This window comes from Bufo bufo, chromosome 5 (genome assembly GCF_905171765.1).
Source record: "Bufo bufo chromosome 5, aBufBuf1.1, whole genome shotgun sequence".
NCBI classification, from domain to species: Eukaryota; Metazoa; Chordata; class Amphibia; order Anura; family Bufonidae; genus Bufo; species Bufo bufo.
The window spans coordinates 559113888-559135860 of record NC_053393.1 but is presented as its reverse complement, the minus strand read 5'-3'; the positions used below and the strand labels follow the sequence as shown (position 1 = coordinate 559135860).

The 21973-nt window shown below is 48.8% G+C and overlaps 2 protein-coding genes and 1 pseudogene across 9 annotated transcripts in view; all 3 read left to right on the top strand.

Moving 5' to 3' along the window:
- Window positions 1-21973, top strand: part of LOC121000837 (gastrula zinc finger protein XlCGF26.1-like) — an 800859-nt gene that overhangs the window by 98616 nt on the left and 680270 nt on the right. The window lies entirely within an intron of this gene.
- LOC121001550 (gastrula zinc finger protein XlCGF26.1-like) overlaps window positions 1-21973 on the top strand; it is a 76326-nt gene that overhangs the window by 20965 nt on the left and 33388 nt on the right. Inside the window, exon 3 of the mRNA XM_040432674.1 lies at window positions 10339-10347. Coding sequence (XP_040288608.1) covers window positions 10339-10347 — 9 coding nt within the window. The remainder of the gene's footprint in view (window positions 1-10338; window positions 10348-21973) is intronic.
- On the top strand, window positions 7975-8176 carry LOC121002925 (annotated as a pseudogene).

Genomic DNA, 21973 nt, shown 5'->3' with positions numbered 1-21973 from the left:
CCATGTATCGTTTTAAGAACATCCCTTACCACACCAGATGTTCAGAACCAAACATTACCAACCAGAGTCTCCTTCCGCAGATTAGAATATAGCCTAGTGAGAAAAAAAATGCTCAAAACTCTTAAGGAAGATCTCTGACTACACCACTGATTGTATTCGCACATGGGAAAGAAAGAGAACACCCACACCATCACCCTACCTTCCCTACCACCCAAAAAAATCTGAGAAACAACACCAATAATACACTCCATAAAACTAACATCATGAGTAAAACCATCTATAAAAGCAATCGGCAACGTTATAATCATTCGAGACCATCCACCACAGCTTCCAATAACCATCCAGCTCATTCTGAGGTAGGCGAGAGAAAAATCAACAGCCCCATTCAAGGGACTCCTAACCTTACCACCTCACCCATACTCCACTCCATAGGAAGCACAAACCAATACGTCAATCATACTAATATTCTGGAAAATACCCCTCAGGAGACCCCTCTTGTAATAGACCACATTGTAATGCCACAAACACCAACTTGTGCCATCCCGACCTCACCATCACCCAATAAAGACCATGGGGATAGCGACAATACCACCTCACATCTTGCCAGTTATCCACCAAACAATACTGAAAGGAGGCAAGATGATATCCTCTCTGAGATAAGCGCCAATCTTGACTTAAGTCGGGGTCTAGCCCTTACACATATCAATCCAGATGTCAGCTCTGACTCAGTGAGATGTGACATCCTTAACATTTCAACATACAGCGACCCGGAATTCAACCTGGAGTCAGAGGCTTTTTTAGCCTTACCTCCCAACTTATCCGAAAAACCCCCATTAAATCAATTATCTCCAACCTCATCCAGGTCGGTGATGTCAAGTATCCAACTTCTCACACCGTTGCTGGCACAGAGTGGGGCAATACGTTCCAAAAACCCAATTCCGTCCCAGGTTCGTCCACAAGGAAAGATTACTCATTTCTACAGCCCGATAACCACACCAAAACCAACCAAAAGGAAGGAAAGATCAAACGGAGGAGACGTGGATGCAGAGGAGGCCAAAAGCGATCACAGACCCAAAAAAGCCAAGCCACGCTCATAAGAACCCATCCAGACTCCCCCGGCTCCCTAAAATCTAGGGGCATCTTCAACCTCTCACAATATAAACTCCAAAGGGACGAAATAGAAGTCCTTAGCAAGGGCCTCTCCTTCTGCCCGCCCTACCAACCAACCCGACCTCTTCGAGTTATTTGTGGACCTTAACCGTTTCATACGGAACCTAACTCTACAACGCCATTTTTCCACTAAACGCCATTTTCCAACTCCACAACACCCCACCCAAATTCCAACCATACCCCAAGCGATACATTTAGATGGAAATCCAAAAATAACAACAAATTGTGCATGGGAAGACGAAGACCTCCAACTATTAATAGAAAATATCACTAACACCCCCATTCCCACATCACTCAAACCCAAATCTACCTTCTATCCTATAGAAAGCAGAGGATTGCACCTTGAAGCCTTTTACAACCTAGTTCTTGATGACCTCAAAACCACCCTCCTACCTACCCACAACGTCTCTCACCAACCCCCACAATCTCTCCAATAACCAACAAAAAGCCATCATTGGACTAGCCAAAAACAAAGTAATCGTCATCAAAAATGCAGACAAGGGAGGGGAGGTAGTAATAATGGATTCAGAATACTACAAAAAAGAGGCCTTAAACATTCTTTCAGATACTGAATACTACCAAAAACTACCAGCAGACCCAACAGATCTGTTTAAAATGAAATTAAATGACCTAATACAAACAGGTTTCACCCAAAAAATACTGAGTAAACAGGAAAAAAAAAATATTTTACTAGAACACCCAGCCACACCATAATTTTTTTTTCTCCCAAAAATTCACAAAAGACTTCATGGGACGACCAATCATATCAGGCATTGATTCCATAACTTCAAATGTATCAGCCTACGTCGACAATCTACTACAAAAATATGTTGTGGGCCTACCTGCCTACCTCAGAGACTCAAGTCACCTAATCACACAAATTGAAGGCCTTCAATGGTCCAGTGACATGTTTTGGGTTACTCTTGACGTATCGGCTTTATATAGTAATATCATCCATGAGTTGGGTATAAATGCAGTCGATAAGTTCCTCTCTGCAGACCCCTTCATGCCCTCTGCACAAAAGAACTTCATTTTAAACTCTATAATTTTTATCCTTACTCACAATTATTTTAAATATAATGACTTTTATATTCAACAAAGGGGAACGGCGATGGGGACTAAGTTTGCCTTCTACACCATCCCAATATCTTGTTTTATAAACGGTTCATCAACTACATAATTATTATTATTTTTTTACAAAGATGTTTATTAGTATTGCGTCATGATCTTGAGAAACATTACAGTGTCATCCAGAATACAGTAAAGTTAACAGTTCCATAATCTTACATGTCATACATAGTAAATGACACATCGTTGTCAGGATACATCAACACAATACAATTTTTCATTTTATTCCCCTCCTACCCCCTCCCCCCCACGTACAGTACAGACCAAAAGTTTGGACACACCTTCTCATTCAAAGAGTTTTCTTTATTTTCATGACTATGAAAATTGTAGATTCACACTGAAGGCATCAAAACTATGAATTAACACATGTGGAATTATATACATAACAAACAAGTGTGAAACAACTGAAAATACAGTCTTGTGAAAAAATTAGGACACCCTTTGAAAGCATGTGGTTTTTTGTAACATTTTTAATAAATGGTTATTTCATCTCCGTTTCAACAATACAGAGAGATTAAAGTAATCCGACTAAACAAAGAAAACTGAAGAAAAGTCTTTTCAAGATCTTCTGTAAATGTCATTCTACAAAAATGCCTATTCTAACTGAGGAAAAAGATAGGACACCCTTGCCCCTAATAGCGAGTGTTACCTCCTTTGGCTGAAATAACTGCAGTGAGACGGTTCTTGTAGCCATCTACCAGTCTTCGACATCGGTCTGAGGAAATTTTACCCCACTCCTCAATGCAGATCTTTTTCAGCTGTGAGATGTTTGAGGGGTTTCTTGCACATACAGCCCTTTTCAAGTCACCCCACAGCATCTCAATGGGATTCAAATCTGGACTTTGACTTGGCCATTCCAGGACTCTCCATTTCTTCTTTTTCAGCCAATCTTTGGTTGATTTACTAGTATGTTTTGGGTCAATGTCATGTTGCATGGTCCAGTTCCGCTTCAGCTTTAATTTTCTAACTGATGGTCTCACATGTTCTTCAAGCACCTTCTGATACACAGTAGAATTCATCGTGGATTCTATGATGGTGAGCTGACCAGGTCCTGCTGCAGCAAAGCAGCCCCAAACCATGACACTTCCACCTCCATGCTTCACAGTTGGTATGAGGTTCTTTTCTTGGAATGCTGTGTTTGGTTTACGCCAAACATGTCCTCTGCTGTTGTGTCCAAATAATTCAATTTTGGACTCATCTGTCCAAAGAACATTATTCCAGAAGTCCTGGTCTTTGTCAACTTTATCGCTGGCAAATGTCAGTCTGGCCTCGATGTTTCTCTTGGAAAGCAAAGGTTTCCTCCTTGCACACCTCCCATGCAAGTTAAACTTGTACAGTCTCTTTCTGATTGTAGAGGCATGTACTTCTACATCAACAGTAGCCAGAGCCTGCTGTAGTTCTCGAGATGACACTTTAGGGTTTTTGGATACCTCTTTTAGCATCTTGCGGTCTGCTCTTGGGGTGAACTTGCTGGGGCGACCAGTCCTGGGCATGTTGGCAGTTGTTTTGAAAGCCCTCCACTTGTAGACTATCTTCCGGACAGTGGAATGGCTGATTTCAAAATCTTTTGAGATCTTTTTAAATCCCTTCCCAGACTCATAGGCTGCTACAATCTTTTTTCTGAAGTCCTCTGACAGCTCTTTTGCTCTCACCATGGTGCTCACTCTCACTTCAACAGTCAGGAGCACACCAAACTAAATGTCTGAGGTTTAAATAGGGCAAGCCTCATTCAACATGCAGAGTAACGATCTACTAATTATGTGCACCTGGTGTGATATACCTGTGTGAGATCTGAGCCAATTTAAGAGGGAATACATGTGAGGGTGTCCTATCTTTTTCCTCAGTTAGAATAGGCATTTTTGTAGAATGACATTTACAGAAGATCTTGAAAAGACTTTTCTTCAGTTTTCTTTGTTTAGTTGGATTACTTTAATCTCTCTGTATTGTTGAAACGGAGATGAAATAACCATTTATTAAAAATGTTACAAAAAACCACATGCTTTCAAAGGGTGTCCTAATTTTTTCACATGACTGTATGTCATATTCTAGGTTCTTCAAAGTAGCCACCTTTTGCTTTGATTACTGCTTTGCACACTCTTGGCATTCTCTTGATGAGCTTCAAGAGGTAGTCCCCTGAAATGGTTTTCACTTCACAGGTGTGCCCTCTCAGGTTTAATGAGTCGGATTTCTTGCCTTATAAATGGGGTTGGGACCATCAGTGGCGTTGAGGAGAAGTCAAGTGGATACACAGCTGATAGTCCTACTGAATAGACTGTTAGAATTTGTATTATGGCAAGAAAAAAGCAGCTAAGTAAAGAAAAACGAGTGGTCATCATTACTTTAAGAAATGAAGGTCAGTCAGTCAGCCGAAAAATTGGGGAAAACTTTGAAAGTAAGGGCTATTTGACCATGAAGGAGAGTGATGGGGTGCTGCGCCAGATGACCTGGCCTCCACAGTCACCGGACCTGAACCCAATCGTGATGGTTTGGGGTGAGCTGGACCGCAGAGTGAAGGCAAAAGGGCCAACAAGTGCTAAGTATCTCTGCGAACTCCTTCAAGACTGTTGGAAGACCATTTCAGGGGACTACCTCTTGAAGCTCATCAAGAGAATGCCAAGAGTGTGCAAAGCAGTAATCAAAGCAAAAGGTGGCTACTTTGAAGAACCTAGTGTCACGGCTGTATGTGAGCAACAATAGTAATACACAGTACAGAGCAACTGACTGGACCCAGAACTAGGGAGGATAAAGGGTGACCCCTGTCCGACCCTCAACGCTCTCCCTATTCTGCTAAAGCACATGCCCGGATCCAAATGGCGGAACGAGGCATGCCCACGTGCCTAAGACTAATGACCACTGTAACCCCTACAATAGTGGAAGGGGCACGGCCACCAGTGCCCTACTCAGTATATGGAGGGAACCGTGGCCACCTCAGATCCAGTCAGAAAACAAACAGGAACACAACAATGTCTGCAGACTTAGCTGAAGGTGTTGCAGCCGCAGAGAAGACGGATCCAAGGACAGGCTGGCAATATCCGGAGTGCTAGCTGCAGCAGAACACAGGTCCAGTGAACTGATAGCTACAAGTGAAGAAACTAAAGCAAGAGCTACAACTGAAGTGAGAACTATAATCCACATCCTATCATAGGAGGAGGGGTGATATAAAGAGAGGGAAATCAAACACATGAAGAACAGCTGTGGTGAAAGAAACCAAAAGTAAACAGAGTAGTGAGAACTCCTCCCAGCTCTAGTAGTGACATCATCACAGGGGTGGAGAAACAGAGCTGTGAGAACGTCCCAAAGCTCTGGTAGTGACAGTACCCCCCCTCTACGGGTGGACTCCGGACACCCAGGACCCACCTTCTCAGGATGAGCCCTATGAAATGCCCTGATGAGGCGAGTGGCTTTAATGTCCGACACCGGAACCCACATCCTCTCAGGACCATAACCCTTCCAATGAACGAGGTACTGAAGAGAACCGCGGACAATGCGAGAGTCCACAATTCTGGAAACCTCAAACTCCAGATTGCCATCAACCAAAATCGGAGGAGGAGGCAAAGAGGAGGGTACCGTGGGCTGGACATATGGTTTTAAGAGAGATCTGTGAAATACATTATGTATCTTCCAAACCCGTGGAAGATCAAGATGGAAGGCAACAGGATTGATGACTGACAAGATTTTATAAGGCCCAATAAACTTGGGACCCAATTTCCAGGAGGGAACCTTCAACTTAATGTTTCTAGTAGATAACCACACCAGATCACCCACATTCAGGTCCGGACCAGGCACACGTCTCTTATCAGCCACACGCTTATACTTCTCACTCATCTTTTTAAGATTACTCTGAATCTTTTGCCAAATGGTAGACAAAGACGAGGAAAATCTCTCCTCCTCAGGTAAACCAGAAAGAGCCCCTCCCGAGAATGTCCCAAACTGCGGATGGAACCCATATGCACCAAAGAATGGTGACTTATCAGAAGATTCCTGACGACAGGTGTTCAGAGCAAACTCAGCAAGAGGGAGAAATGAACACCAATCCTCCTGGTTCTCTGCCACAAAACAGCGCAAATATGTCTCCAGATTCTGATTGAGGCGCTCAGTCTGACCATTCGACTGCGGATGAAAAGCAGAAGAGAAGGACAGCCGAACCCCCAGGCGAGAACAGAAAGCCTTCCAGAACCTGGACACAAACTGCGTGCCTCTATCGGAAACAATATCAGAGGGAATGCCGTGCAATTTAACAATATGGTCGACAAAAGCTTGCGCCAACGTTTTAGCATTGGGTAAACCAGGGAAAGGTACGAAATGAGCCATCTTGCTAAAACGGTCCACCACCACCAGGATCACCGACTTCCCCGAGGAACGAGGAAGATCCGTGATAAAGTCCATGGACAGGTGTGTCCAAGGACGGGAAGGAATGGGTAACGGGAGAAGGGAACCTGAAGGCCTTGAACGAGGGACCTTAGCGCGAGCGCACGTCTCACAAGCAGCCACAAAACCCTCCACCGACTTACGAAGAGCCGGCCACCAAAATCTCCGAGCAATGAGATCTACCGTGGCTCTACTCCCGGGGTGACCAGCAAGAACCGTATCATGATGCTCCTTAAAGAGTTTGTGACGTAGCTCAGGAGGCACGAACAACTTCCCAGAAGGACAACGGGCAGGTGTCTCAGACTGGGCAGCCTGGACCTCGGCCTCCAAATCGGAATATAGAGCAGAAACAACTACCCCCTCCGCCAAAATGGGACCCGGGTCCTCGGAGTTTCCTCCTCCCGGAAAACAGCGAGAGAGAGCATCAGCCTTCACATTTTTTATCCCAGGTCGGAATGTAACAACAAAATTGAATCTGGAGAAGAACAGAGACCATCTGGCCTGTCTCGGATTCATACGCCTGGCCGACTCCAAGTATGCCAGATTCTTATGGTCGGTAAAAACGGTGATAGGGTGCCTGGCCCCCTCCAACCAATGGCGTCATTCCTCGAAAGCCAACTTGATGGCCAACAACTCCCTATCTCCCACATCATAGTTTCTCTCTGCCGGGGAGAGTTTTTTAGAGAAAAAGGCACAGGGTCGCCACTTGGCAGGGGAAGGGCCCTGGGACAAAACCGCACCCACACCCACCTCGGAAGCATCCACCTCAACAATAAAAGGTAAGGAAACATCGGGATGCACCAAGACGGGAGCAGACGCTAAATTCTCTTTAATCTTAGAAAAGGCTGTAAGCGCCTCCTCCGACCAAGAGGAAAAATCCGCCCCCTTTTTTGTCATGTCAGTGAGGGGTTTGACAACAGAGGAATAATTCAAAATGAACTTTCTGTAATAGTTCGCAAAACCCAGAAAGCGCATCAATGCCTTCTGATTCTCAGGAAGCTCCCACTCAAGTACAGCACGGACCTTCTCGGGATCCATGCGAAAACCAGAAGCAGAGAGGAGAAAACCCAGAAATTGAATCTCCGATACCATAAAAAGACATTTCTCCAGCTTGGCGTACAATTTATTTTCCCGCAGAATCTGCAGAACCTGAAAAAGATGATCCTGATGGGTCTGAACATCAGGGGAAAAAATCAAAATATCATCAAGATACACCAATACAAATTTCCCCATTAAATGGTAGAACATACTATTAACAAAATGCTGAAAGACGGCCGGAGCATTCATCAGGCCGAAAGGCATAACGAGATCGCTTCTCGGCCTTTTGGCTAAGATCAAGTGTAGTATCTGTTCTTATCAGTCTGCCTTTTCTTGCCGGCCCAGGTCCTTGTGGGTACCCCCTGCACTCTGCCTTTGAGCATCGTTGATTAAATTCAGCTTCAGCTCACTGCTGCTATTGGGTGTAGGGCTATTCCCCAGGGAACAAGAGTGCTCTGGTCTCCGACCTCCTCTTGGCCTGTGGCTTAATAGTCTTGGTGTACGACGTTAGACAGTGCTTACTTGGATCTAGACAGCCCCGAACACGACAGCTGGAAGAACTTCTCCGACTGCGATCCAGGAGAAGACTCTGCGAGGACTCGACGAGGAACCCCGACGACGAGGACTGAAGACTCCGGCCTGAAGACTCCGGCCTCGGGGGACCTCGACGAGGAAAGAAGCTCGGCGAAGCTCTCCCCGGAAGAAGCTCCGCCCAGCAAGAAGGAAGCCGCAAAGCTCCGCCCCCTGCGGCAAAAGGACGCTTTGCGAAGACACGACAGGAAGAGGGCTAGAAGGAAGTAGCCATGGCCACAACCTCCAAGCCCCCCAAGACCAAGAAGGATGCTGCAGGACCGGCTAAGAAGACCCAAGCCACCAAGCCTCCTGGACCCTCTGGGGCCGGACCAGACGCCTCTGCCCGGCAGAAAGGCGGCGGAAAGCCCGGCCAGGTCGCCCCTTCACTGGAGCCCTGGATGCGGCAGACCGTCGCCATGAAGCTGAAGGAGGTGGATGGAAAGTCCCCGGAGATGACCGAGGAAATCTTCTGCCAGAAGATGCTGGTGGACCAGGGATTTTCAAAGCCAGAGACCCTCAGCGTCCAAGCCTTTATGACCGGGATCTTCTACGTGACCTTCGCGTCGATCAACATCTGTAGAAGATATTGGGAGAAGGTGAAATCGGCGGCATCGGACTCCACATTTTCTCACTTTGTCGGGAATTGCCCCATTCAGAGGGAGGAAAGAAGGATTACGGTGTCTATGAGGAACCCACACACCCCCGGTAAAGACATCACCACTTTCCTGAATCGATTCTGCACAGTGGTGAGGGAACCCACCCACATCCTGAACGGACTCGGCTTCTGGACCGGAAAGTGGTCAGCGGTCGTGAAACTGAACAAGGACGCGACTGCAGAAGACGGCCTCCAGCACCTGCCCCAGTCTTTTTCCCTCGGAAACTCCCACGGCCTCATCTACTACCCGGACATGCCACAATTCTGCAGGAAATGTGGACAGAAGGGCCACGAGTTGAGGAACTGCAAGGAGGATCCCTGCCGAATCTGCCGGGTCACAGGTCACGAGACCAAAGACTGTCCAAAGAAGGTGGTGTGCAACCTGTGCGGGCTGGCCTCCCACGTCTACAAGGACTGCCCAAAGAGGGACCGCACCTGGGCTTCAGTCGCAGCCAGGGCCCCGGCCGCCCGGAACCCGCCACAAGCCGCGGCCCAGGCGGCAACACAGCCCAAAGAGAAGCCATCTAAGAAAGAAGGTAAGCGGACATCTCCCCCTGCCCATGCTCCCGCCCCCTCCTCCTCCTGCCCAACCGCCCGCCCTGTCGTCACCACCACTGAGGTTATCCACATCCAACCCCCCACCACCTCAGTGGCCCCCTCCCGTGCCCCCAGCCCAACCCGCCCCGTCGCCACCACTACAGCAGAACTAACCTCTCCTCCAGCTGCTGTAGCCCTCTCTATGGAGGAATTTCCCCCTCTTGTCTCCCCAGATGTCAGTCAGAGGAAAGGAAAGAGAAAGGGTAGGGACAGCCCCACGGCTGACCAATCCAAAAAGAAGATGCTCGAGGTAGAGGACGTGGCCTCAACCAACAAAGAAGAAGAAACAGAACAGCAGATGGAAGAACCGGTGGCCACCAACGAGGACCCCCAACAGCAACCCCTCCACACCCCCAGTAGCCTCGACGAGACCGAAGTGGAGGAGATGGTGGCCAACGGGGCAACCGCCGACCCGATGCGGCTACAGATAACTCTGGAAGAGATCGAAGCCGCCTTTGCGCTATTACAGGGGCAACCACCAGACAGCGGACAAGAAGAAGTAGAGGAACCGCCGGACGACCGGAGTGGTAACTAAGCTGTATCGTTCTCTGCTAACCCTTTTCTTTCTCTTACATGATGGCTAACTTTAACCTTTTTTCCATCAATGTTAGGAGCATTAGAGATCGGACTAGACGTCAGACGATACTAACCTTTCTTACTTCTCAGGTTGCCGACGTTTACATGTTGCAGGAATGTGCTTTGCCCCCCTCTAGGTCCTACAACCACCTGGCCAGGCAGTGGTCCCATGGCCCCTCCTACTGGTCCGGTGGTGGCAGCTGCAAGTCGGCCGGGGTTGCCATCCTCCTCAGGGGAAACGCGTTCACACTTGACTCCGTCCAGGAGCTCGTCTGCGGCAGGCTTCTTGTCGTAGACGGCTCCTGGGCGGGAGAGCCGGTTAGGCTCATCAACGTGTACGCCTCCCCTGACAAGGGTGAGCGACTGGAGTTATTCCAGGCCCTACGACCGCAGCTTGCTACCACCAGGGCCGTAGTGATGGCCGGGGACTTCAACTGCCCGATAGAGGAGGACGGACGCAGCTCCGGGACCTCAAGCAAGCTAGACGTCACTTCCAAACTGCTTATCGAGATGGTGACCGAGGCGTCCTTGCAGGATGTTGTGGGATCCATGGGGAACGGCTCCATTAATTATACGTGGTGCCGGCCCGATGGCTCACTCCGTTCTCGGATCGACTTCGTGTTTGCCTCTCGGGCAGTCAGGCAGTGTAGGCACTCTATGGTCCCCTGCTTCTTCTCCGACCACAGGGCCATTCAGGTCCAGTGCACCCTAGGCACCGGGTTCCCCCCGGGCCGTGGGTCCTGGAAGCTGAACTGCGCTCTGCTGAGTCGGGGAGATGTGCTGGCGGAGCTTAGGGATACCTACATATCCTGGCGGAACGACAAATGCTTCTTTAAATGTACTAGTGACTGGTGGGAGTATGTTAAAGTCCAGTTTCGTTGTTTCTTTCAGGCCAAGCAACAACATCAGGCGTGTGAGAAAAAGAAGGCCTTCAGAGCACTGCAACGTGAGTTGCGGTCCCTGCAAGATCTTCACCGGTGCGGCTGGGACGTAGGGGAGGACCTGGATAAGACCAAAAAGAGCCTGAAAAGGCACTTTAAGGAGGAATCCAGACGAATCGTCTTCCGTTCCAAAGTGGAAAACCTGGATAAGGATGAGAAGTGTAACTCGTTCTTTTTCAGGAAACTCCATGCCGGCCACACGCCCCTGAACGAACTCCGAGACAAAGACGGCAACATGCGCTCGGGGAAGGAGGAAGTAATGGGAGTCGTCACAGACTTCTACAGCGACCTCTACTCCCTGAGGAACACCGACCAGAAGGCCGCCGATAAATTCCTGTCAGGTATCACTAACCACCTTGATCCTGCAGGTACGGAGGCCATGGATGACCCTCTGACGGTGGGGGAGGTGCTCTCTGCCGCTAGATCCTTTAGGCCCGGCAGGACCCCGGGCAGTGACGGCCTCCCAGCAGAGCTCTATGTAGCGCTGGGGGACCTGATCTGTCCGGACCTGTTGGAACTCTATGGGGAGATGGTGGTGGAGGGTACAATGCCCCCATCCTTGAGGGAAGGAATGATCACGATCCTGTATAAGCGGAAGGGGGAGAGATGTGACCTGAAAAACTGGCGTCCCATCTCTCTCCTGAACGTGGACTACAAGATCCTCGCCAAGGTACTGGCAAATCGGCTGAAGGTCGTCATCGGCATTCCAGGCCGCAGGATCACAGACAGCCTCGCCCTTGTGAGAGACACGGTGCACTACATCCAGGACCGCCGTGTTCATGCCGCCCTGGTCAGCCTGGACCAGAAGAAGGCATTCGACCGGGTCTCTCACGAATTTATGGGCAAGGCGCTGCGCAGGCTAGGTCTGGGCAGGAGGTTCTGTTCTTTCGTTGACCTGATGTATTTTGACATTTGCAGCACGGTGTTGGTGAACGGCTGGAAGACCGACCCCTTCCCTGTCCTCTCTGGGGTCAGGCAAGGCTGCCCTCTTTCACCTCTCCTTTTTGTTTGTGTTATAGAATCCTTCGCGGAGGCTATCCGACAGAACGGGGAGATCAGAGGGATCACCGCACCAGGACCTGGACACTACGAGGTCAAGTGCTCGCTGTACATGGACGACGTGACCGTCTTCTGCGCTGACCGGCGTTCGGTGACTACACTCGTCCAGACCTGCGAGGAGTTCGGACAAGCTTCAGGGGCCAAAGTCAACTGCGGCAAGTCAGAAGCCATGCTCTTCGGGGACTGGCAACTGGCCTCTTCTGCCCCCTTCCCATTTACAATCAAACCAAACTTCATCAAAATTCTGGGAGTCTGGTTCGGGAAGGAAGGCGCAGCCCTCAAGTCTTGGGAAGAACGCTTGGCCAAGGTGAATCAAAGAATCGGACTGTGGAGCCTTAGACACCTCACGATTGAAGGTAAAACACTCGTCCTGCGAAATGAAGTTTTGCCTGTGCTCCAGTACACCGCACAGGCATGGCCCCCTCTTGCCACCGTTTCCAGGGCCATCACCAGGACAGTGTTTCGCTGCATCTGGGGATCTAAGATGGACAGAGTGAAACGAGCCATCATGTACAAAGAGCCCCGCAAGGGCGGAAAGGGCATACCGGACCTGCCCACTTTACTGCGGATTGCCTTTGTTTGTGACAGCGTTCGTCGGACTCTAAGAACTGCTAACGGCTCTGCGGGCAAGGCTATGTCTCGCTTTTTCCTCCTGCCCCTCTGGAGGGGTCTGGGCTGGGACAAGTGGGACAGCTCCATCCCTTACAACTGGCACGCTCCCTGGTTCTACGGGGACGTCGTCAGGTTTGTGAGGGAACACCAGCTGGAGGGCCTCAAACCCGACTTGTGGAAGCCAAAAACTATCCACAAACTCATCAGAGCAAAGGACGTGGCCGAGTCAATTCCAGGGATCCAGGACGACACACTAGAGACAGTTTGGACTAATGTGTCGTCAAACAGGTTGACTAACGGGCATAAGGACTTGTCATGGATGGCCATTCAGGGCGGACTGCCAATCCGGTCATTCATGCATGCCCGTAACCTGTGCAAAACCCGGTACTGCCCCAGGTGCCCTTTCGTGGAGGAAACATCTTACCACCTGTTTTGGGAGTGCCGCTTTGCACAGCGCCTGTTGGATGCCCTGGAACATGAACTCAAAGACTCAGTGCCCAGGAACAGCCTGCAACACACTTCGGTGCTGTACGGACTATTTCCTGGGATTCATACTGTTGGAGCCATCCAGGAGGCCTGGCGCCTTATGAACTGTTTTAAGGACGCTATTTGGTTTGCTAGGAACCGGCTCATTCTCAGGAGGGAGAACAAGTCCGTCCAGGACTGCCGCAGACTTATCCATAGTATGCTGCAGGACTACAACATCTCGGACGTCGACGAAGAAGAAGAGGAATAAACCCCTCTCCTTCCCCCTCTCCCCCCGTTTGTATTTGTCCTCTCAATAAAGCTAAGGGCATGTGATCCCCCCTCCCTATCCCCTCCTTCCCACTTCCCCTTCCCTCATCACTGTCTAAATGCTTTGTTGGAAGGTTTTGTGATTGAATAGGTATGCTAGTGTAGCATTCATTGCGATGTATAGTGTGGGTTAGCCCGTGCTTTACATAACAATGCCATGCTCGCAAAGACGACTGTAAGTAATTTATTATGTACTGTTTCATGGCCTGTGCTGCGTCACAGTACTAAAGTATGTATGTATGATGACTGATCGTGATAAAGACGTTTCAATCAAAAAAATCAGGGGAAAAAAATCAAAATATCATCAAGATACACCAATACAAATTTCCCCATTAAATGATAGAAAATACTATTAACAAAATGCTGAAAGACGGCCGGAGCATTCATTAGGCCGAAAGGCATAACGAGATTCTCGAAATGCCCGTCAGGGGTATTAAAGGCCGTTTTCCATTCATCCCCCTCTCTGACCCTGACCAGGTTGTACGCGCCTCTCAAATCCAATTTGGAAAACACCTTGGCCCCAACAATTTGATTGAAGAGGTCCGGGATCAGAGGAAGGGGATAGGGATCGCGAATCGTGATACGGTTCAGCTCCCTAAAATCTAGGCAAGGTCTCAGAGAGCCATCTTTCTTTTTAACAAAAAAAAAACCCGCGGCCACAGGTGACTTTGAGGGACGACTATGCCCCTTTTCGAGACTCTCGGAGATGTAAGTTCGCATAGCGATTCTTTCCGGTTGTGAGAGATTGTAGAGGCGTGCTTTTGGCAGCTTGGCGCCGGGAATGAGGTTAATGGGACAGTCAAACTCCCGGTGAGGAGGTAGCTCCTGAACACCGCTCTCGGAAAACACGTCCGAGAAATCAGAGAGAAATGATGGCACCGTTTTAGTAGACACCTCTGCAAAAGTCGCTGTGAGACAATTCTCTCTACAAAAATCACTCCACTCATTTATTTGCCTTCCTTGCCAATCAATAGTGGGGTTATGTCTAGTGAGCCAGGGTAACCCCAAAACTAGAGGAGAAGGCAATCCGTTAAGGACAAAACAAGATATATCCTCCAGATGAGTGTCACCTACAGCTAGCCGGATATTGTGAACAATGCCCTTCAGAGATCTCTGTGAGAGTGGAGCAGAGTCAATAGCAAAAACAGGTATATCTTTATCTAATGTGCAAACCTGAAAACCATGCATGGCTACAAATTGAGTGTCAATAAGATTGACGGCCGCTCCACTATCGACAAAAATCTCACAAGAAATGACTTTGCTCTCTAGCGCCACCCTGGCAGACAGGAGAAAACGGGAACTGCAGGTCAGAGGAAAAGCATCAAATCCTACATCAACTTTGCCCAAAGTAGCAGATGAAGCAGAACCTGATGATTTACCTTTTGAGATTTTTCTCTTATTATCGCTCTTAGTACGGTTCAAGAATCTCCTAGACGGACAAACATTTGCCAAATGACCTATGCCCCCACAACAAAAACAGACCATACTCTCAGGACTAAATCCTCTTTTATCAGGGGCAAGTCGAGCTAGCTGCATGGGCTCCTCCTCAGAGGGGAGCGAGACAGGATGAGGCCCCTGCACACTGAATGAGTCCGCACCACTGCCCCTAGACGCCTGTCTCTTAGACGCCTGTCAAGGCGTACCGCCAATGACATGGCAGACTCTAAGGACGTTGGTCTCTCATGGAAAGCAAACGCATCTTTTAATCTCTCCGAGAGACCATGACAGAACTGACTCCGGAGTGCAGCATCATTCCAACCCGAATCAGCTGCCCATCTCCGAAATTCAGAACAATAAAGCTCCGCAGACCGTTTGTTCTGGCATAAAACACGTAGGTTAGATTCGGCCAGAGCAACACGATCCGGGTCATCATAAATCTGCCCCAGGGCCACAAAAAATCCCTCCACGGATCGAAGGGAGGGATCCCCTGATGGCAGCGAAAAAGCCTAAGTCTGAGCATTACCCCTGAGCAGGGAGATGACAATCCTCACCCTCTGCTCCTGATTACCAGAAGAGTGAGAACACAAGCAAAAATGGAGTTTGCATGCCTCTCTGAAACGAACAAAATTCTCACTGCCCCCGGAGAACGTCTCCGGAAGTGAGACCTTTGGCTCGCAACAGACTCCATGAGCCGGAGCAGGGCCCAATGCTTGAAGCTGGGTCATAGATTGACGGAGATCCGCTACTTCCAAAGAAAGACCCTGCATGCTCAACCAGGTCAGAAAGCGGATCCATGTAAAAAAAGGACGGTTTTGGTGGATTATAATGTCACGGTTGTATGTGAGCAACAATAGTAATACACAGTACAGAGCAACTGACTGGACCCAGAACTAGGGAGGATAAAGGGTGACCCCTGTCCGACCCTCAACGCTCTCCCTATTCTGCTAAAGCACATGCCCGGATCCAAATGGCGGAACGAGGCATGCCCACGTGCCTAAGACTAATGACCACTGTAACCCCTACAATAGTGGAAGGGGCACGGCCACCAGTGCCCTACTCAGTATATGGAGGGAACCGTGGCCACCTCAGATCCAGTCAGAAAACAAACAGGAACACAACAATGTCTGCAGACTTAGCTGAAGGTGTTGCAGCCGCAGAGAAGACGGATCCAAGGACAGGCTGGCAATATCCGGAGTGCTTGCTGCAGCAGAACACAGGTCCAGTGAACTGATAGCTACAAGTGAAGAAACTAAAGCAAGAGCTACAACTGAAGTGAGAACTATAATCCACATCCTATCATAGGAGGAGGGGTGATATAAAGAGAGGGAAATCAAACACATGAAGAACAGCTGTGGTGAAAGAAACCAAAAGTAAACAGAGTAGTGAGAACTCCTCCCAGCTTTAGTAGTGACATCATCACAGGGGTGGAGAAACAGAGCTGTGAGAACGTCCCAAAGCTCGGGTAGTGACACCTAGAATATGACATATTTTCAGTTTCACACTTGTTTGTTATGTATATAATTCCACATGTGTTAATTCATAGTTTTGATGCCTTCATAGTCATGAAAATAAAGAAAACTCTTTGAATGAGAAGGTGTGTCCAAACTTTTGGTCTGTATTGTATGTCTATATGCCTTTATATTTCATTTTAATTAATTATATGTTCTGATGTGTCTTAGATATACTTAGAAAGATATATGTGGGTGTATATACACTCACCTAAAGAATTATTAGGAACACCATACTAATACAGTGTTGGACCCCCTTTTGCCTTCAGAACTGCCTTAATTCTACGTGGCATTGATTCCACAAGGTGCTGATAGCATTCTTTAGCAATGTTGGCCCATATTGATAGGATAGCATCTTGCAGTTGATGGAGATTTGAGAGATGCACATCCAGGGCACGAAGCTCCCGTTCCACCACATCCCAAAGATGATCTATTGGGTTGAGATCTGGTGACTGTGGGGCCATTTTAGTACAGTGAACTCACTGTCATGTTCAAGAAACCAATGTGAAATGATTGGAGCTTTGTGACATGGTGCATTATCCTGCTGGAAGTAGCCATCAGAGGATGGATACATGGTCTCATTCTGTTTACGCCAAATTCGGACTCTACCATTTGAATGTCTCAGCAGAAATCGAGACTCATCAGACCAGGCAACATTTTTCCAGTCTTCAACAGTCCAGTTTTGGTGAGCTCGTGCAAATTGTAGCCTCTTTTTCCAATTTGTAGTGGAGATGAGTGGTACCCGGTGGGGTCTTCTGCTGTTGTAGCCCATCGCCTCAAGGTTGTGCGTGTCCTGGCTTCACAAATGCTTTGCTGCAGACCTCGGTTGTAACGAGTGGTTATTTTAGCCAACGTTGCTCTTCTATCAGCTTGAATCAGTCGGCCCATTCTCCTCTGACCTCTAGCATCCACAAGGCATTTTTGCCCACAGGACTGCCGCATACTGGATGTTTTTCCCTTTTCACACCATTCTTTGCGTGAAAATCCCAGTAACTGAGCAGATTGTGAAATACTCAGACCGGCCCGTCTGGCACCAACAACCATGCCACGCTCAAAATTGCTTAAATCACCTTTCTTTCCCATTCTGACATTCAGTTTGGAGTTCAGGAGATTGTCTTGACCAGGAGCACCCCCCTAAATGCATCGAAGCAACTGCCATGTGATTGGTTGACTAGATGATTGCATTAATGAGAAATAGAACAGGTGTTCCTAATAATTCTTTAGGTGAGTGTATTTATTCATGTCATTATTTAATTTGATTACTTATTAATCTTATTAATCTTTCCATATATGTATTAGCAATACTGCCCCCTAAGTCCGTCCAATTAGCTTCTAACTTATATTCTTCACCCCTCGTGGAGCATTTCAGCAGGATCTACCAACCAAACGGGGGGCGGACCTCTCGCGCCCTCTGCGCTCCACTGTGGAACGCACAGTACCCGAACCTCTGGTCTTCGACCGGAAGCGAACTTGCGCTCCATCCTGGAACGCATCCAGGAAATGCGCACCAGGGCCCGGAACTGTAGGCATGCGTTCCACTCTGGAACGCATCGATAACAACTAAGGGCGCCAGCATTCATCCCCCCAAGAAAAGAATGCCCTAGGCTCCACTAACCCATCGCCCCAATGGGCTAAACCATGATTAGTGCATAATCCATATACATTTGGCAGTTATTTGGGACACATGGTCGGAAGCGTGGCTCCGCCCACTTCCGGTCCTCGCCAAAAACCACAACTAATGGGATTGCACCAAGGGGTATATATATATATGTGTGTATTTTTGGTATGTAACTATACTCTACTTTGCTCTTGATAAAGGGGACTCTACCCCGAAACGCGTTGAGCTTTTTAGATTAAATAAAGAAAGGACTTCTCCACTTTTGAAACCCTGGTTACTATTCTTTGGGGACATGGAAGCAAAGTCTGACCACCTGACAAGCGACCTCGGCGGGGGAGGAGAAGGTATAGGTGTTATGTGCTCATCCTATACCTCCCTCCCTAGTGAAGTAAGTTTCCAACTGAGACTCCTTCTCCAACTTTTAATTGGATTTTAATTTATTATTTCTTTTGTCTCCTGCATCCAACCTTAATTTGAACTGTATGACAGCAATGACAATTACCCCTACCAACCAGTGTGGAATCTACGACCACATTAATTAAGCTTGATCGCACCTTGGCGCCCCTCCGCTGACCCTCACCCCTTGCTTTCAACAAGCAGCTGTTGGGGTCATTAGCAATCCGTTTTCTACACACTTGCATGTTTTGTCCGTGTCAGTAGACCTTGTTGTCCCCGTGAGGTCAGAGCCTTGTACAGAACCTGCAGCTAGAGGCACTGGGGGTCCATTCCCAGCAGGAGCCCACACGGCCCTTAGTGATATACTGTAGTGGGTACTGGTACTCTGCATATGGCATCCCTTCTGTCTGGGGTCTCTGGGAGATACTGCAGAAGTTGTGTTGTAGGGTAATGTGGTCTTCACACCCCCAGAACCTGGGACATTTCTTCTGAGAAAGCGAATGGTGACATTGCTGAACCCTGAGGTCGGCTGCTCCAGCAATTAGTGACCGGTCTCCTCCAGGGGCAGGAAGGAAAAACCTCTGGCCACGTCAACCACTGGAGAACAAGAAGAAGTCGGTGGCACTTGGTGAAGTAAGGTGTGGGGGTTCTGTACATCAAAGATCATCTTGTTCCCCCCCTAAGGTCATGGACCATGCTACACTGCTGCGGTTCCCCTGGGGTCAGCTTTTCCTTCACAGAGAATAGTGGGGGGCTCCACGGTGACCTGCACCCCCTCATTACTCTGATTTCCCTGCACCGTGTCCCCTGTTACTGGTTCGGTGCTGGTGGCTCCTGGTTTACCTGTTACTGGTGCTGTCTGGTTTGGGCTTTATTGGCGATGAGGCGACCGACACATGGACAACATCAGCCTTAGGCCCCTTGGTTCGGGCAAATTATGGCTAATGAGCCCTCGTCAGCAATAACCTGCCATTGTAAATGTGCCCTCGACTACCGGATAAAGGAGCACAACGCGCGGATTGTTTCTCATGACGCCGCAATCCTTCTTAGCGGCAGCAGATCCTGCTGTACAAAGAGCAAGAAATGGTTCTGTATGGAGACGAAGAGCAACATCACCGATCCCTGCTGCCCGTACTGTGGAGGAGATCGCTGCGTGTAAAGGGGTCTCCTCCACTGACCAGCAGTATCACTGAAATATTTGGATGGGTTGCGAAGATCTCATAACAATCACTATCACAGAATTAATGAATTCTCTTAAAACAAACCTTTTACTGGTATAAATAAATAAAAATTGCCCCATAACAGAATTAATAACAATTCGGTTTGTGCCAATAAATAATAATATGGAAGAGCCTCACTTTATATCGGATGTGATGATCCCAAATACATAAAGCTAAATATTGTAACTTGCAGTTTTGAAGACATCTGATTGGCACAGCAGATAATAGAGAAGTAAGGTCGGGGGCCCCACTTCTCGGTGGCTTAGCCCTGCAGGTAAGTATAGATATACCGCACTCCTCCACGGTATATTCGACCCGACGCGTTTCCCCAGTCAGTAAAGGCTGGTTCATCAGGGACCAAAGATGAGGTAAATAATGATGGCAACTACGATGATTGCATTATGGCCTGGTGTTGGTGTCGGAGTAAAGTGAAGCACACTGTTAAACTCAAAACCGTATCTCAAATATCTCCCATAGGGCGCCAAACGCCGAGCCCGCCTTCTTACTGAGCCAATGAGCGCTGCTAGCTTCCTAATCGCACCACTTCCCGTGTTTTGAACGAACGCTTACTATGTGGAACGCACACGTGCGTCCGAAACCGGAAGTGACGTAAATGTGGTCCCCGTGTGATCTACGATGCATAGAACACATTGCGAGTCGTAGAAAGCAGAAGGAGCGGAGCTGAGTAAGGATATGAGCTTAGATAGAAATATACCGCCGATTGTGAGCTGAACAAGACTGACATTGGGGCTGAGGCAAAGAATAATGCCAGAAGGGACGCCCCGTATTATATGATAAGCAGCCTGAGGGAACCGGTCCTGGTCCGATACCTGCCAGAAATACAGGCTCAACGCTGTACAGAACGATCCCAGATTCAGAATTAACATCACAAACGGCCCCTGCGGCTAAATAAGCAACCTAATAGAACGTGCTCATTCAGGACAAAGGGATGCACCGTTCTGAGGCGGTTATATCCTGAGGACTCTGTTGTCCCAATCTCCTCCTCGTGGGGACTGCCGATCACCTCAATTACTTGGAATTTCAAGGTATTAAGGTCTCATGGACTTATTTCGGCCGACATGAAAATCCATACAAACCAGTGACTATAAATCAGCATTGCTCTTAAAGGCAATGAATCCCCAGTATAACTAGAATAAGTAGATAGAACTGTTATAACGCGCCCCCCCCAGATCCTCCAGACCCCCCCAGATCCTCCAAACCCCCCCAGATCCTCCAGACCCCCCCCAGATCCTCCAGACCCCCCCCAGATCCTCCAGACCCCCCCCAGATCCTCCACACCCTCCAGACCCCCCAGGGTGATCCCTACTTCGGCACGCTCTTCCCTATCAGTGTCTGGAAGAATTTCTGCCATTTTAGTTTTCAGGTAATAAGAATAATGTCCTTAATCCAATCAGAAGTATTGAATCTGGTTGTGGGGACAGACGGAAATCCTTTTACTAGAAGCTTCTCTTCCTGATCTGTTAGGGACCTAGATGTAGGATTGAGCCTCTGAGTGGAGAGTGCGGCCATTTGTTGGTGTCGGACCCCTGAGCCGGACCCCCCTCCCCGTCTCTCTATTGATATGGGAATGGATTCTGTCCGCCCCGTCTGTAAAGAGTAGTAGAGGAGCGCGAGACGGCAAAGGAGGTAACGATAAGGGTAAAGAGGAGGGAGCGGAAGCTGGGGACCCGTGTGACATATTTGGTGGGGCGCCCTGGGGGTCGGGAACCTGGTGTGTACCTAGGTAACCCCCGTACTGTCCCCGAGGCCGTCTTCTCTGACTTCTACCCCTGAATGACGAGCAGCCGACTGTCAGGAAGGAAGGAACGCGTCTATATGGGAACAACATCACCGATCCCTGCTGCCCGTACTGTGGAGGAGATCGCTGCATGTAAAGGGGTCTCCTCCACTGACCAGCAGGCGGTTTCTGGCCGGCCGCCTCTCGGCATGTTTCCCGTGCTGCGGCCGCATCTCCCGCCCGTCCCCCCCGTTATAATGAATGGGGCCGGGCCAGACTTCCGGAAGCAGACGTGTGCGAGCGTTAGTCCGGATCCGGCAGGATGTTCCCCCGCCAGAAACGGGCAAACCTAACACTAGGGTGAAAGAAGCGACCGGCGGGTGAGGACTATACCAATGAGGGGACCGGGGGGGGGACTGTACCATGTGATCAGCTCCTCCTGTATCACACAACAGAGGATTAGATACACAGCTCAGCAGGGAGTATCACACAGGATAGGATTAGATACACGGCTCAGCAGACAGTATCACACAGGATAGGA